General features: G+C 34.5%; 2 protein-coding genes across 2 annotated transcripts; one reads left to right on the top strand and one right to left on the bottom strand.

Annotated features, from left to right (window-relative positions):
* Nucleotides 1–631: 631 nt before the first annotated feature.
* LOC120347430 (PC3-like endoprotease variant B) lies at nucleotides 632–17,536 on the top strand. The gene is made up of 22 exons (XM_039417394.2): nucleotides 632–1,054; nucleotides 1,676–1,780; nucleotides 2,776–2,972; nucleotides 3,433–3,529; nucleotides 5,830–5,976; nucleotides 6,259–6,338; nucleotides 6,590–6,678; nucleotides 7,421–7,505; nucleotides 7,631–7,718; nucleotides 8,401–8,512; nucleotides 8,750–8,880; nucleotides 9,317–9,417; nucleotides 9,872–9,985; nucleotides 14,451–14,558; nucleotides 14,644–14,737; nucleotides 15,144–15,221; nucleotides 15,613–15,720; nucleotides 15,866–15,978; nucleotides 16,171–16,295; nucleotides 16,717–16,802; nucleotides 17,123–17,174; nucleotides 17,252–17,536. The coding sequence occupies exons 1-22, from the start codon at nucleotides 866–868 to the stop codon at nucleotides 17,365–17,367; spliced, it is 2,415 nt and encodes an 804-aa protein (XP_039273328.2). The 5' UTR covers nucleotides 632–865; the 3' UTR covers nucleotides 17,368–17,536.
* On the bottom strand, nucleotides 9,518–13,332 carry LOC120347431 (uncharacterized). Its single transcript, XM_039417395.2, has 2 exons — nucleotides 11,390–13,332; nucleotides 9,518–11,012 (listed from the first exon to the last, which is right to left on the bottom strand). Exons 1-2 carry the CDS (start codon nucleotides 13,002–13,004, stop codon nucleotides 10,294–10,296), a joined length of 2,334 nt encoding a protein of 777 aa, XP_039273329.2. The 5' UTR covers nucleotides 13,005–13,332; the 3' UTR covers nucleotides 9,518–10,293.
* Nucleotides 17,537–17,890: the final 354 nt, after the last annotated feature.

Genomic DNA, 17,890 nt, shown 5'->3' with positions numbered 1-17,890 from the left:
ATGATTGGGAGATTGAGTACTACGTTGGCGTAAATATGCATACAGTATTGTTGTATAAATAAATCTATGTGGTATATGCATTCCAAATATGCGTGGTACCAGAATACACAAGAATAGATTTCAATCGTGGTTTTAAACCCCTACGGGAGCAGAAGCAATACGGATTAGAGAATGATTTTGAGATTCTAATCAATACATTTTAATGATAAGAAAACAAAAGAACAGCTGCAATGGAATATTCATTATAATTAATAAATGATTTTTTTATTAGAGGCATTGTAACTAAAACCACGCAAAAAATGTCTGTTTTTCGGAAGAAGCAGTTGAATTTGTAAATAAAGTCAAATGGTGATTGGAAATTATATTTCATCCCTTTTTTATGGTCTGATGAATCTGGATATATCTTTCCGGTCATTAAATAAGAGATAAGTTAATACACCGTGCTATTACATGTCACACACCTATGTCAGGGTATCATAGGTGGCTGACATCGACATTCAATGGCGATTGAATCACTCAGAAATGCCAATTAATGTGATGTTTTGTTCTAACGTAGTTTGAGAAAAAATGCTTTTCTCTATTATTTTTCTTTTTATATATTTTTGCGCTGACGATTTTATTCTAAGCGACTCGCATATGGGTTGGGAAGATTAGCATTAAAATTTCATGCCCGTGTTATGTCCGAAGAAATATTCTCGGTGGGAGGCAATTAAATCACAACCGTGCGTGAATTATTAAACACCTAGAACAATAGGCACCGTCGATTCAAAAATTGTCTTTCGACCGAAGAGCTGAACCGCAGTATAAGATTATACATTTTGGAGAGTTGCTTTGCGTGTGGGTGAAATATCTTATCCGTTTAGATATGGGGAAATGTAGAATAGGAATCTTCCCGCGTCTGTTCTTGTATACTCTAATCATCTTTGAAACATTTGAATTCACTTTACAAGAGCGTGGAAGGGATCGCTCTGCTGAATGGGCTGCTTATATACCGGGAGGACATGAAGATGCCCTTGATGTAGCAAGACGACATGGAATATCTTTGAGTGGAAATGTAAGTTTATATTAGTTTATTACTTTACACGATTTTTTTTCCGTTCAAATCGAAAGTACTATACTGTATAGATAAATCATGACGTCTCGGTCAATAATGGATAAAAATGTTTTGTCTTTGCAAAACATGGCTATATTTTTGTTAAGTATGTTTTTCCGAATTTGTCGTCATAAAAAGTCTCTGTTAATCTGTGAGTAAAATTATTCATTTAATTTGTAGATATGGGGCAAATTATAATTGGGTGTGATCTGTGATGTTTGGGTTTGATTCGTATATAAAATTGCAACGTATTGCGAACAAAACGATAAATACAAAACGATAACGCACGCTCAGACAAGGTTTGATGTGAAAGGGAAAATTGAACTGGAGAGATGCTCACGAGGAAGGCAGAAAATATTGGCATTTTCTTCAGATTTTGGATGAAATACGTGATTTTGCATCACATTATTTGTTACTTGCGAATCTGTAAAATTGTAATACGATATCAGCTTTTAAGTTTTCTTTCTAATTCATCGAAGTTATTTCAAGGTGAACAACACAGTAACATATCTGTTTGTCGTATAGGACAATCCATATTTCAGTTAGAAATCAAATATTCCCATTTTTCACTTTTTACTCCAGGTTTTAATTGGGCGAAAAGATAGGCAATTATATCGTCTATCTTCAAGAAATATTGATGAAGATCAGGCTCAGACAATATCATCTCTTCTTCAACATGATCCCAGAGTAAGAACTATTTTATGATCAATAATTTGATTCATGCAACCGGATTGTATTATATTAAAAATCTTTCCTGGCAATGATGAAAACGAAAAATCTATTTCTTAACCTATCGGGAATTAATACTGAATTAAAACAAAAAATCAAGACATTAATTGTAAGAAATATTATTTTAAAAAAATTTTCATTTGTTCCTCGCGCATAGTACCGGAATTTCTATATATGTACCCTACGTGAATGAGAAACACAGCTGGTGTTCATGTGTGGCTTATAGATATTAAATTTTCAATTAGGTTTACCATCTTTTCGTAAGGAAAATTGATTGGCTTTAAATGAATAATGACAAAACTGTTTTTGTGCTAATTATAAAAAATTACGGCCTACAGTAATTTCAAATGCCGTCTTTTATCATTTTAAATCCACATAGGATCTGACATTTAAATTGATATCCTATGCATAATTCATGATCATAGTTTGAATTAATTTTATATTTCAAACTATTATAATTCGTCTGTTCTTGTTTGCTGATGGCATCAGAAATGCGGTTCATATGTAGGTCAATATTAAAGTATTTTGGGGTATTTATGTTGTCACCTGAATTTGCACTCTTTCGTAGCCGAACAATTTCCAGAGATTCCAATTTCTTGTTCCAATGGGCTGATTTAAAATGTATTTTTGCAACGAAATATCTTCTTGTCTGTGGTAAGGCTCCCTGAGGAATATCAACTATAATCAACCAAGATAAACGTTCGCTGTAGGGGTTCTATTGTTTAGTCTCACAATACTGAAAAATATTTGAATATATATAATATCCCAGTGAAATAGCTATAATTACAAATGACAAATTGATACTTCCAGAGTGTATTTGGATGTATACCTTGTATTGTTACTTTGTTTATTGGTAAATGAAGTTTTGTCTCTTCTGTTTTTAATATGAAATTCATGAATTAGAAGTGTGTTTAATCTTATTTTCATACTCTATCAAATATTTCACTTCATAGGTCAACTGGGTAAAACAGCAAAGCGCTTTGGAAAGAGAAAGGAAGTCAGTTCTTCCGGTAACAGGGAGGAAAGGTCCTCACAAAGAGGTCGTCTCAAAAAAATGGAATTTAAAAGATGTTTTGTTATCGAGAAACAAACGACACCACATGGACGTCAATTGTGTATGCAAAAACGTCAGCAGTTACCCACATGAAACGTAAGACACATTATTACGTAGTCTAGGGTCACAAGTGACATTTTTCTGAATGCACGGCCTTCACATTTCGTGCATTATTATGTACCGCCCATGTTATGTTTAAGATGCGAAAGAATCGAATTTCTGAACGTAATTTACGACGTGGAATTATTCATGATTGAAGGCAAACAATAATTATTTTCCAATATGTCGGGCAAACATAATAAAGTATATTGAGCCAGATGTCTTGTGTCCATCGTAATATATATATTTAGTTACACATAACTGACGTTTATATATATTTCCCAATGGTGCAAATATCTCTCATACAATGTTATCTGCCCAATTTCATGTATTGAATTGCATATAGTAGTTTAACTTTACTTGTTGGTATGACTGAAGTTTACATGATTACATGAACTTACAATTCCATCGATTACTATCGATATCAAAACGACTAAATTCAACTATTTGTCTTAAGATTCGGAGATCATGTTTACGCTGTTTTGGACAGACAATCGGACCCAAGTTTGTCGACAATGTTCAATGACCCGAAATGGCCTTGCCAATGGGAATTGGTAAGTCTTAATGTTGAAAATATTTTCATTCTCCAACTATTTATTATTTCCTCGTGGCAAATGTGTTTGTGCTATGTACGTCAAAATTTGTTTTTTGTTATTATGAGACATTCGATCACCTTCAAAATAATGCAATAAAATTTAACTATGCAAATATTTCACTCATAAATATTCTATAAATAGGTATAGATGTTTATTTAAAGATAAAACAAATTTTTGAGTCACCAAATTATTCGAAAAATATTTGTGTCTGCACCAAATGTTAAATATACATTGAAACAAATAAAAATGTATGCGATTTGAAAAATACTGGTAAGAATCAAAAGCATGTAGTCGTGTAAACCGGGGTTCTCAGCAAAAATCGTAAAGAGAAATCTTTTTGGCAAGAGAATGAAAGGAGACACAGCCCTAATGAGAAGACATGTATGCTCATTTTGGTCTGTCCGACCCTTAGTATAGACACATTTCATGATATGAGTTCTGACGATTAGCGATAAGGCATATGTGCCAATTCCAACTCATTACCTTCTTGCTCTTGAAATCTAAACGAGCTCGATTGAAAAATGACTGTAATTTCGTCGAATGAAAAGGATTTCCGTACCTTTTCATTGTATTACTCAACATTAGACATTTCCTTTTCGTAGGCATTCATATTCATGAGAAATGTCATCAGAATATCCTATGTTCAAATTATTATTCATATATCTTGAATTAGAAATATTCCATTATTTTTGTATGATTTTGGCATGTATGACGAAACAGGGCAAAATAATTAATATAATTCCATATCGATTTCATTAAAGAGCGAAAAACGATACAATATATACTTTCTCTCAGCAGCATATACTGTTCACTGATATTTTTGCCCCAAACCATACATTACTGAAACTGAAATATTCCGGTTTTAGCAAACCCTAATATATTACATCAAAAATCTTAATATACCAATATAAAACCACGGTAAAACATTTGAGCATTTCAAATGTCAATGTCAAAGTTTTGTGAAACGTGTTTGATTTGAAACACCTGCAGATTAAAACTAGTGCTTATAGAATACTTTTGGAAATTCAGTTCTTGCTCACAAATAATTCCGTTCTCGATCGGACGTGCAGGTTTCATAGTACGTGGAAACCCTACACACAGTGGCGACAGGCGTGTAAATTAGAGACTTAGCCATATGAAATACTTCATGAGTAAAATACTCACCTTTTCATTGTATTTTCAATGATGATCACAATAATGTGGAAAATCTATTGTTAAGAACATTCCAATTTTCGATCTGTTTTGTATCCTTTAATTTAAATATTCGATTTTCTTTGTTGAGTAAGCTAATAAAGACTAGAAATAGTAGTTAAAAATATTATTTAAAAAACTTTTCTGTTCAACCCAAGTAGGCTGAGAGATCGATAAAAATTCAATTTTTGTTTTCACGCGGACTCGACCTTTATCGCCAGGACTGATTCATCTATAATGAAATTACCAAAATTAAATTATACCTCAAATCTTATCGATCGATGAATTGCAGAAATGCAAATTCATTTTCAATGCATTTCTACAACAAATTTTATGATAAATACGGTAAATTAATGCGCTGTTTTTGTTTATTAAACCTATACTACCCTATAAATCTTTCGCAACGTCGGGACACTACCGCTATACGTGCGGACCCGAGCGAGGCGAGCATTTCATCCTACGCTTACAATCTCTTCAATATATTTTTCGTATAATTCAGTTTAATACGATTATATTTTTCGTAATAATATCTATAAATACGACTGTTTCTGGATCAGCAAACATGTTATTATGACTCACTTTTGCGTTGGTATACGATCGCTTATGGCAGAGATGTTACATTTGGTAAAGGATAAAAGGGCAATGCTCGAATATATAAACACAAAGGCCAAAACGAAATAGTATGAAATCTTTTGCTGTACCAGCAATCTTTCTTATGAAAAAACTCCTAATTTCGCTGGCCACCAGATCGATAGAATGCGATCACGGTGCACATTTTTAAAGTTTGGTGACGTCATCACACAAAACTGAAAAATGAATCCTATAGAGCCCAAATAAATACATAAAAGTAATAGCCTTCCAACGACAACAACAGTAATTAACCACGGAAAATATCAAAGCAATAGGTCCAAGAAGAATACTAACAACAACTATTTAACAAAACGATCCATAGATCTACCTAGTGCCCAAACAAAAGCATTAACAAATCCATATAAAGACATAGTTATGTTTCGATTCAGGAACTTTTCTATTTAAATTCGTAATATTTTCTTGTTTCCATACTTTAGTATAATTGCGGACAAACATCCGGACCTCATCGAGTCGATTTGAATGTCGTCCCCTGTTGGGAAAAAGGATTCACTGGGCGGGGGGTCGTAGTGACGATTGTTGATGACGGAGTCGATTATGTAAACGAAGACTTGGAACATGCATTTGTAAGTATAATAAATAATAATCCGTTACCGCTAAGTCTAATCAATAATATGCATGAGCACGACTTGAAATACTTTTTTTCTTAAATATGACGTTACAATGACGCGTTGTGCGCTATATGAATATATATGGGGCGCAAAATCGAGTAATGTGAAATGAACCATGTGAGCAAATCTCTTCAATTTAAAACATCACCATTTGTATAATTTTTTATGGTTTGTTTAGTTTTCTCCGATTAATGTACTTTAACTTTTTACTTCCTGAATTGTTGGCCTTTTTTGCAGGATGAGAGGGCGAGTGCGGATTTAAACGATGATAATGACAGAGACGGACCATTACCCAACAAATCGTCATTCGGAAACGAGTATGTACCAAACGATTAGCATTTTTTATTAAATTCAAGAAATTTTCAAAGCTAAACTTTATTCGATATTTATGTGTTTGTCAGTGTGCAGAATATTTTATATTGCCAAAACCGCCTTGGAGCATAGAATGTAAGCATGCAGTGCCGGATGAACGCTGTTAAATGAAAATAGCTGCTGTATAGTAATAAAATAGGGTCGGTACACGTTTAGTTTAATATTCGTAACTAATTTTTATCGATCTTGTTTTTAGTCATGGAACAAAATGTGGCGGGGAAGTATCGATGCGACCAAACAACAATTACTGCGGTGTTGGTATAGCATACGACGCTACATTAGGAGGTAAGAAGTAACCTGTAACATAACTTGTAAAATAAAACGGTAAATTGATGAATGTTAGTCAAGGATTAATAGTGGCATGTTCTCTATTATAATAGGTACAACAATTTTTTTTAAATAGGGTCTGAAGGGGTTATCAAAGCTAACATAAATCACCAAATTTTCGAACGAGTATGAAGATTTACAAACTTATTAGGGTTATCAAAGCTAACATAAATCACCAAATTTTCGAACGAGTATGAACATTTACAAACTTATTATTTATGCATATTTTTATGCAATGCACATGTTTTGCAAGAATCCCTCCATCTTTATTAACGTCACCGTTCATCAGAAAAAACCTTCATGGTGGGTATAACGGAAAATGTATTATAGAATAATTATTTTCTTTCATCCGGCTGTTATGATTACTCACCAGAGAAATAATAAGCACGCTCATCAATCTGTATTTACGTCGCGCACCGCGGTCGCTAGTTATCGAGAATCAATCTATCGATTTATTACATCTTCATTAATTGGACTCTTGTGCTTTTGCCTTGCTTACTTCAATCACCTGATTGTATTTCAGATTTCAAAAATGCAAATTAAAAATTTTGCAGCTAAAAGATAACGACACGTAAAAAAGTTTTGTATTTATAAGCATAAAGATAAATGACAAGCTTCCATACACGAGTTTACATTCGGCACATTTTCCTATTGCAATAAGGTACGCGCTCCAAACTTATTAGCGCTAATTTTCTTTTAGGAATTCGATTCTTAGATGGAGTGGTTACAGACACGAGCGAAGCTGCTGCATTGGTTTTCAACGCTGATTACATCGATATCTACAGGTGTGAATTTTCATTCGATTTTGTGCCCTGGATAACACTTTTTATTAGTATTCTATTTACTCTCTGCTCCATCTTTTATGAGCAACAGCTGCTAATCGATGCATATATTTATATATATACAATAGTTGTTCGTGGGGACCTCAAGATAATGGACAGACATGGGAAGGACCTGGACGCTTAGCCTCGGCAGCTTTGGAGGTTGGATCCAATGAAGTAAGTACGAAAAAGCCAGCAAAATTAGACCTTTTTTGCTCCTCAATATAGTGCGATTAGACTATTTTATATGAATATATTCTGAAACGTGTTTATAGAATATCTTTCGCAGTCATTTTGACAACAGTCACATTTCAAAACGTACAAATAAAATGTTTTCGTCATAATGTCAGGAAATATAAGTTTAGCAGGAAGTGCGATTGAGATGTCATGTAGTTCGCAACGTTATTAAATATTTATGTATTTTACCCTTTTACAACATTTTTCGTTGTTTCCCAGAATACCAATGCATATCAATCGATACGCACTGACCGTAAAAAATATTGTTTATTCACGCACTCCAGCTTGGATCGAAAAGTTCTTTTTAAATTACCAGTTCTACATTAAATTAATTTTTAATCGACGAAAATACAATTCTCAGCGTGAACTCACTGAGAGTCAAATATACAGATGTGTACGCAGCGTGGCTCTGCCGATAATTAGTTTATTGACATTGGGTTATCTTTTCAAAGCCATGCAGACATTTTTTGCATTTGCCTGTAAATCACCATATATCCAAAACACGACTGGGAAATTTGACAAATACAACCCAAAAATATTTCTGGAATAGTAGTGTTCCGTTAAAGGCAAACATCTTGAAATATTTCACACTACTTGCAAATCACCATTATTTACATTCCAGGGCAGAGACGGATTGGGTAGTATTTATGTATGGGCAGCAGGAAATGGAGGTGCGTCAGGGGATCATTGCGGAGCAGATGGATATACTTGCAGCATCTACACCATTGGAATAGGTATATTTACTTCGCCATCCTCAAATTTTACATCTACTACTATATTATTAACGTAAACAACCAACTTTTTCACATCAAATCTACCCATCTAAAAACAAAAAATAACTGGCCATAACTAAATACCATACCGTCATGGACTGATAACCGAACGGAAGGCCGTGGTTTGTTATATGATTAAGCCGTCCTAACGGCTTCCCCCTCCCTCGAATGAAATAAATCTTATCTTGTCATTTTCAGCGTCAGTTTCTGATCAAGGATTATCAACATTTTACACGGAATCATGCTCATGTATCATGGCAGTTACGCTGAATGGAGGTCCACATGATATGCCGGTCGCAATTCAGACATATAAACCTTCACATTACCTGGTATGAGTTGTACTTTACTGCATGATCATCAATAAACTTCGCTTATCGATATAGTCCCACTGAATGGCCTAACGAAAATCAACAGTAACGTTTGGACTTATGCATGACTAGTCAAGCGAATTATGGCGCAACGTAACTTGCGCCACACAGTGTGTAAATCGAAATGTAGTAGTATAATGATTCCGATACTCAAGATGTACACAAAAGTAAAAATTGAATTGATATGGATATCCACACATATCTTGAATAGGACAGGTTTGTTGACGCGTTGGCATACTGATTTCCACCAATACCCTCATTATAATTATTAGGATGCACGAGAATGTTACTATAATCAGTATACTTTCAAGTACACAAAAATTGAAAACTAAGATATTCTATCTTCCGTACCAATCCAACTTGCCAAGTAATTAGCCCTATTTTCCATGTTTTACAGGTTACTACAGATCCCTACCACGGTTGTGTGAATACGTTCACTGGAACATCTAGTGCTGCTCCTCTGGCATCAGGAGTATTAGCACTTGTGCTACAAGCGAAGTAAGCCATTTTCTACTTCATATTAAAAACATTTTACTAAAAAATTGTTTTACTAGTAGATTTTTTTAAAAACTAATAAAAATCAAATAGATCACATCTCTAATATATATAAAATAAAAAGGATATATATATGTTTTCATTTCTTAGTAAATTCTGAATTTTATTCATTTCATTTTTTATGAAATTAATGCAATAAACTCAACGAAATAAATTTTAGTTGTAGAAAAAACTTAGCTGAAGATTAGCAAGAAAGTATTCAGTTTCGTTTTCCCATAATAAAAAATAGGTTACTAAATATAATAAACAAGAAGAAAATTTGAATGTTTATTTTGCTTGGCAATTCCAAACCCAAGCAAGATTTTCATTTAGCCTACTCATCAAACTTTCTTCTGTTACGTAATGTTTTAATGTTTCCTAAATATAATCTGAAAACCTATGGATATTTTATTTGCAGTCCAAAATTATCGTGGAGAGACGTACAACATTTGATTGTAAGGAATTCTAAAATACCTAATCCCACAGAGGATGGATGGGATATCAACGGGGCTGGATTTCATGTTCATCACAAGTAAGTTGGCTATTTCTGAAGATTACATTATTGGACATGCGGTTGTACTTGTGTAATATTGTGTAACGAAGACTGGAAAAATGTCAGAATGTGTCTTTTCGGTTCAAATGTACGGTCACCGTCTTTTCACCGAGAAGCCAAATGTGAAAATCTTAGTCTACATGTGTATACTGCATATAATAAAGAAAGATTAATTACACTATTGTTACGTAATTGCTATTTAGTGACATTTAACAAATTACGATATATAATAAATACCATTTCTATCAAACCAGACTACCTATCATTTATTGATTGGAGTTTTCCTATTACAATTCCGATTGTAACTGAGGAATAGTCCAATATGAATTTTCGTCCATGTTGTCAATCCCAACTAACTTAATTGTTTTTTTCAATTCTTTGTTTTTGTTTTTTTTACCTTCTCGTTTCTTTTTGTGCTTTGGCACATAGATCACTTTCTTTTTATCCGGAAAGGCCCATGCCTTTTGCTCGTTTTGATGCGACTTTTTGTTTCCTTTGATTTTACTTCCATCTTCTTCGACTGCCCGTTTTACTGAATTTGTAGAAGACTGTCGAACTTTGGTTTGGTTGCGCAATTGATTATGATTTTTATTTCCATAATTTTTCAAGTTTTGGCGTTTCCTGGAATTAAATTTCTTCGAGAAAAAGTTATTTATAGTCTGCGAGTTCATTCGTCTTTTTACACGCTTCCCAGTATGTTTCAATCTTTCGGTTTTTATAAGAGTCGGCCCATTTCCCGACAAGTTAGCGTCATAGGATGAAAACTCAACATAAACCGGATCTTGAGCTGGTTCAATAGGAATCAAATATCCGTCAACTATTCGACCTATCAGAACATTCTTTTTGTTTTCAATCTCGTTAAATAAACGGGACCCCGTAGCACCACTGCGTCGCCTTCTTTGACTTAATGTCAGAGCCAGAACAATACGAAGAGTTTCACTTCTTGATTTTTTCTGTTTCTTGCGATCCTCTGGTTGATGATGAGATGGTTTAATTGCTGGACGACCTATATAAAAACATTTATTCAAATTCACACGATATACTTCGATTTGAAGGGCACAATACACAAATAATTTCCCACCCACCTCAAAAATAAAGTAATGTAGTGGTCATGCTTTTCACAATCCAAACAGAATCCGACAACATTTGTAACTTGCTGTTTTCACCCATAATGCAATACATACGTTTTAAAATTAAACCCACTTATTGAATATAACAAAAAACATAATAAAACATGCCAAAAAAAAATCTCCAATGAGAATTGCATAAAACTTGAATGCGTAATACATATACAGTGTATACTAAATATCACAACAATACATGCATATCATTCACTTTGCTAAAAATAAATCCACATTATATGATAGAAATAACGTTAACAACCTCCATTTGATTTATTTAGAGTTGCATCAGTGGTAGGTACAGTAGCTTCTATTTCTTCATAATCGTTTTCACTTTCCGTTGACATTTGCTCCGCAACCTTAAACGCGTTCTCATTTGCAAATGCGTTGGTCTCAGATACATTCACAACAGGAACGCGTGGCGCATCATAGTGGTTGAGCCGAGCGAGAGTTTTCGCTTTGCTATTTCCTGATGTAATGCCATCTTCTATGAAAGCACTTGGAGGTGGGGGGAGTGGGGTTTCAAATCCCAAATAAGAAGAAGGTGATTCTATAATGTCCAACTCTAATTCCGTAGACTGTCGATTTAGTTTTCGCCTGTGAGATCTTCCTACCAGAATACTTGTCTTTTTCCTTCTGAAACCATCTTTATATTCAATTTTGCGATTTGGTCTGATGGAATTTTTTACTTGTAGTTTATACGGAGATGGGGTCAAGGTTCTTGACGAGCGTTTTCTAACGATTGAATTCAGTGATAGGTTACTCGCATAAAGACTCCTGTCTTCAACCGACCTAGAATCTCCCAATGTTTCGCTAACGGATACGATCGAAAGTTTTGGTCGGCGAAGAGTTGAAAATTTGTGTCGATGTTTGGATTTTTGTTTCTCTGCTGTGAGGAAGTTGTTCCTAGCCCACTCTTGTTCGTCTTCGCGACTCCGTTGACTGGCTCTAATTGCTCTTGGCGTTACTTCCAAAGTATTATATCTAGAAGTTACCGAGTGGTGTATACTAGAATCTGCGGAAGGTTTTTCGACTATCTCGTAGTTGAAATCAGTTTTAAGTGTTTTATAGTTACTTAATTGGACTTCTTCATTCCCCGCTGGTTTTGGATATAGATGAGATGGCGGCACCTTTCGATGTACGCCGTCTTGGCCAGCGTAACGTCGCGACCCTAACGTGTTGTATTTCAATCTCTGAAAGGCGGGCGATACATCTAAAGAATTTGCAATTGAAATGCTTCTGTCGGGATTCTGCCTGGGTACAATACGGTGTAAGTTTTTACTGTCAACATCGCTTTTACTTCGTCCCTTTGACATACTCAGATTGTTCATTCTATTGGCACTGGGATAACCTTGATTAGCGTTTCTTGCCATAGTTTGTGGTGTAGCCATCATGATAGGAAGTGCCTGCCCGACAGGACGGACTTTGTTATGATGCAGTCTTGGAGGAGTTGTAACGTGTCCCGTGTTCGACGTTCCTGGTGTCTCTGATGACTCAAATGTTACGTTCGTATATCCGGGTGTTGAAGAAACAGTTTTTGGAACTTGGGACGAATTCAGCAATTTGTGCGTTACCGGAGGAATTGCTGCGGTGCCGGGTCTATTATCTTGTACTTGATTGGGAGGTAAAACTCTCGTTTCCCAGTTATCGTTGTCGCGAACGCCTTCTTGTATATCAATTGTCTGTCTTCTTCTTTCGTGCACTTGATCACGTTGTCTGCTCATGCATAACAATACGGCAAGAATCACCATGAACGCTACTGCAGCCAACGGAACTGCGAAGTAATACGCTATCTTTTCTTCTTGAGTATCTCCAATGACAATCGAGTCTTCTTCATCAGACTCGGCGCCAAGTCTCGGCATTGGAGTAAATATCATTGTAATTTTGTCTCTGAGATAACAAATTGCCTATCGACAAAGATGATGATTCAGATTCCTCTGTACAACGACATACATTTATAATAAAAATTTCTTGAAATCTCATTAACTTCTAAATACAGTATACGAATAAGATTTATTGACCGCAATATACATAGTCCGCTTCAGGAAAACTCCACTTTACTTGGGCAACAGTCACCTCATATTCTCGATTTTCAGCTGTAATCTTTTTATTAGTCTTAATTTATAAATTTTACAAGCAATACCAAACCGTACGAAGGCTCGCATGCTGCTAGATACTCATTCAGTATTTTTCCTTCTATCACTATGCTACGGTAACTTTCCTTGTGTCATTCACGCATTCAAAAATAAAGAAACTACATAGGTTAATTCCGCAGCACATAATTCATATCCACAGCCCACGATAGTCATCGAACCACTTGCATATATATATTACACATAATCTGATGACTCAAACCCATTACATTCATATATACGGAAAAGCACAGTAGTTTTAACCGTTGGACAAATACTGTGATACAAAAACTTGGCGTTGCGTTTGGGGGGCTAGGCTCCATTGTATTTCCTGTTATGTTAATTGCTATGCATTAATTAAGCAATAGAATACCTTCGCCTTTTGACGCAGCGTGTCTAACTAACTGAAACTCTGAGTATTGTAGGAAGTCAAAGAGTTAATTGACAATACTGCGTATAGAATGAAGACGCTTGGAAAACCTTGCGTATTTTTTTAACCAACTTTAGCGTAGGCAGCATAATATTGCTACGCGGATGTTGTGGTTTAGTAACGTCACTTTATATTTTAATGCAACGAGTAAAAATATTATATCAGCGTTTCAATTCGTAACGATTTCCATATAGAGTGCGTGTTGAATTATATATAAACTATATTGAATTATGATGCGAATTATAAATAAAAGAAGTGTCAGAGCTGGTGTTATTGAAACAAATTTCACATGACTACTAGATTAATTAACCCTCGGACTTTGCATATTATATAGTTATTTTGCGATTCAAAGAGTCATGGAACAGAAACAAAATATATGAAACATACACCATACACATTTTATACGGTAAACGTAAAAAAGGTACAAAAGTATAGAAAGGTATTATGTTTTGGGTGAACCTGAAATCTTTAGCCCGCGACTCCAAAATATTGAGGTCAAACGCCTTAAACCACATAAACCACCGCTCACACATTTATATAATATTTCATATATATATCAATATATACCGGTATTCGTTTTTCTGATTGCCTAATGATTCAATGTACTTTGTGAATGAAACAAAGGTATATCAATTATGTGGATTTGAAAAATATAATTTTATTTGGTGTCGAGTTTTAGAATGAGTTTAGCAATCGTGGTCCATGCAATTTCCAAAATCGTACTTTTTTAATTGTGTAATGATTAAAATTATATAATTCAGATACGGATTCGGTCTTATGGATGCAGCTAGGCTGGTAATGGCGGCACAGAAATGGGAGAATGTTGGAAAACAGCAGCGATGTGAAGTGAGATTTCCAAACACAGACAGGTAAAATAACAATACAAGTTCAATTATATATCTCAATATGAACCCATTCACTCCTATTTTAACCCAATGAATGATTAATGTTTAGGTTCGTGGAAGCAGGAAAATACGTGACGTTCAAAGGACACACTACCGCATGCTCAGATTCACTGAACCGCGTGCAGGAACTGGAACATGTGCAGGTACTTTGTGGGTTTTTCGAATGTTTATTGAATATGGCTGCAGTGATTCAGCTATTATTTTACTGGTGACGATATTGTTTCTGTACAATTGATTGCACTTCCGTGACTATTGCCGTATTCTACTGCAGCTTGGTAAAACATCACAAAAAATGTGGCCAAGGTTTACCAATCAGGACGAGACTTTGTATTTGCGTGTAGTACTGCTATTATTCGTGAATTATTTAGTATTTTTGTAACGCTACTATTGGAATACTAATATTGTAATGATATTTATGCACACATTATAAAGTATTCAAACTGTACAAATGTGAACATTGTGCGAGATGCACTTTATGAACTCAACTCTAATCAAGCATTTGTTTATATTTAAATGCAATCATTAAACTTATTCCAACGTTGTTGACAGGTTATCATGACCTACAGACCGAAATGCCGCGGTGATGTCAGTATCGAGCTCACTTCCCCATGTGGAACAGTATCTCAGGTACCTAACATGCAACTATACTAACATGCAACACCTTAATTATACTTTTCATTCGATATTAGATACCATGCCAATTCCGATCAGAAAAACAGCTGTGGAGTAGTACTTTCCAGATAACTGAAGTTCTTTGAAAAAACTTCGCGAATAAACTATTTTCACGCAACATTTCATGGATAGGGAAGAATTTGCCAACGTCAATAATATTCGATATATATATATTTATTTTCAATCCGGTCTAGCAGGTTTAGTACGGCCATAGGAGCACTTGATCTGATATGATCCAATAAATAGTACTTCATTTATGAACGTATCGGAGATTTTAAAAATCGAAGTACACTTTACTATTTTCTTTGTTACAAATTATGTCAAGTCCAATTGAAATTCTTTTTAGCTGATGTCAACTAGGCCTTTGGATGCCAGTAGAGGGCAAGTAAAAGAATGGCCATTTATGACGGTTCACAGCTGGGGAGAAGATCCTAGAGGAGTGTGGAAACTACGAGTATGGCTGATTAACTTTGTATATATTGTTCAATAAAATTTGTATTGACGGTGGTGATTACAGATGTTACAAAATAGAGAAATTGCATTCAAATATTATAAACGATATCTAGTAACCATTTTACTACTTTCTAAATTTCATGAAGGTGAAAGACAACAAAGGGACTGTAGTTAAATGCAACCGTGGACAATATGAAGAAACAGGTGTTTATGTCGAAGAAATTCGAATGATATTCTGGGGCACAGCCGAGAAAAAAGGGTAAATAATCAAGCAGGCTTTCGTACGAAGTTTTTTAAAATATTTTGCTGATTGGAAAATCATTTCAGCTCAACAGGAATTTGACGCAAAGTGTAATTTAGATTTTAATTTCGTACATTTGGCTCTTGACACTTATTCATGAATAAATTTTGCATATGCACATCTGCATCTTATAAGCATAATTTTATTTAGATCGAGGCGTATCGGTTGCCATGGAAAAGATAAAATCGCAGAAGAGGTTGTAGAAGAGAATGACGACAACAATCTCGGTCATGCATCACTGAACATAGACCCCAAGAATCCTCTCGATATAAGTGGTAAGTAAATGGGTAAACTGGAAATGTGAAAATAGCTATGGTCTTAACTATTGTGGGGCCCAGCATTGCAAAGCAGTCAGTTTGGGTACATATAGAAATAATACCCCCAAAAAATGAGATTTTATAATAGAAAACGAAGTCATCTTTGCATTTCATTAACTCCTAATTAAGTACGAAATCACGTAGTAGTCAGCAGTTTTACTTTGCGAGTATCGGATATACAGAAAAAACACACAGACCTATACCTAATTACAAATTTTAATGGTAAAATTTAATAATTCACCCCTGGAATTATCGCTAGGCCTATGGAAGTGCACTGGGGCCGCATATGCTGACATAGTTTTGTTTGAATGACAACATCAAACACTTGATCGCCTCGTCAAATAATTTCTAACCCTATTGTGTCCTTACATTTTACCAGAGAGACTTGACCAGGAAATAATCGACGCAGAATTTGTGGGAGAGCATGGAAAAGATATAACAGCAAATGATTTAGAAAACGCCAAGGTATATTATTACGCAAGGTGTATATTACACTCAATTTTACTTGTTTTTATACTCTCGCAATACAATCAGCCATGTCATATCTTTCCACCGAATGTAACCAGTTCCTAATCTATTTCATATTTTACTTATATTCGTTTTCATAAATACGTTTGTTAATTTTACTAGATGATGTTCGTTACTACTCACCCATTTGTGCAAGCAATCGAGAAGATCCTTGGTTACCAAACGCGATATTTAGCCTTTACAATATAAACTGATGATATAACTTTATGCAATGAATCGTTTTGTTTATCAGTTTTCAGACATTTGCTTACTTTTAGATTGGTCGAAAACCAGAGGTGAAAAACGTCGAATCAAACGAAGAAATAGAAGGTATATCATCATTTCGATATTTTTTTTATCTTCCTCTTTTCTTTGTTTCACTTTATTATTTTTGTTTCTAACGACAGATTTACGAGCAAGACTTGTGAAATTTCTTGCGCGGAATGACGAAAAAGACACTGGACAGTTTTTAAGAGATGGGATTGAATTATCGCGAAGTACAAGAAAATTCGGGGGTCAATGATATATCATTTACTTTCATTTCCAAACAATACAGTACTAATGATGACAACTTTCATTTTTTCCGTAATGGGGCAACATGCGTTATTTTTTTTTGGCCAAATTCAAAAATCTATAAAATATATTTAAAAACAAATCAACCATTTTCCGATTCGATTATTTGAATTAATATATAAAAATATATCAAAGAAAAAAAATCGTTTTTGATTCTTCTCGCGGGGCATTTTATTAAAACAGTTCCACACCAGAAATTTCTTTTGTCATGGTTTTAAAATAAAACTATTTTGTAATATTTATCTATACGACGTTTATGACTAAACAAAGATAAACTTAGTTATTTTATTTGAGTTTTTTCTATATAACAGTAATAGCATCTCCATGACAACTTTTGCCATTAAGTGTAAGCCAATAGTTTTAAATTATTCTATATTTTGTAATCACTGTCTCTGTATTAGTAATTTAATTTTGTAATTTACATGCTTCTCTCTCTGTGATTAAAGTGCAATAAAACACTGAAATAGCAATGT

Source organism: Styela clava, chromosome 11, assembly GCF_964204865.1.
Source record: "Styela clava chromosome 11, kaStyClav1.hap1.2, whole genome shotgun sequence".
In the NCBI taxonomy this organism is placed as follows: Eukaryota; Metazoa; Chordata; class Ascidiacea; order Stolidobranchia; family Styelidae; genus Styela; species Styela clava.
This window is presented reverse-complemented; position numbering and strand designations above follow the sequence as displayed.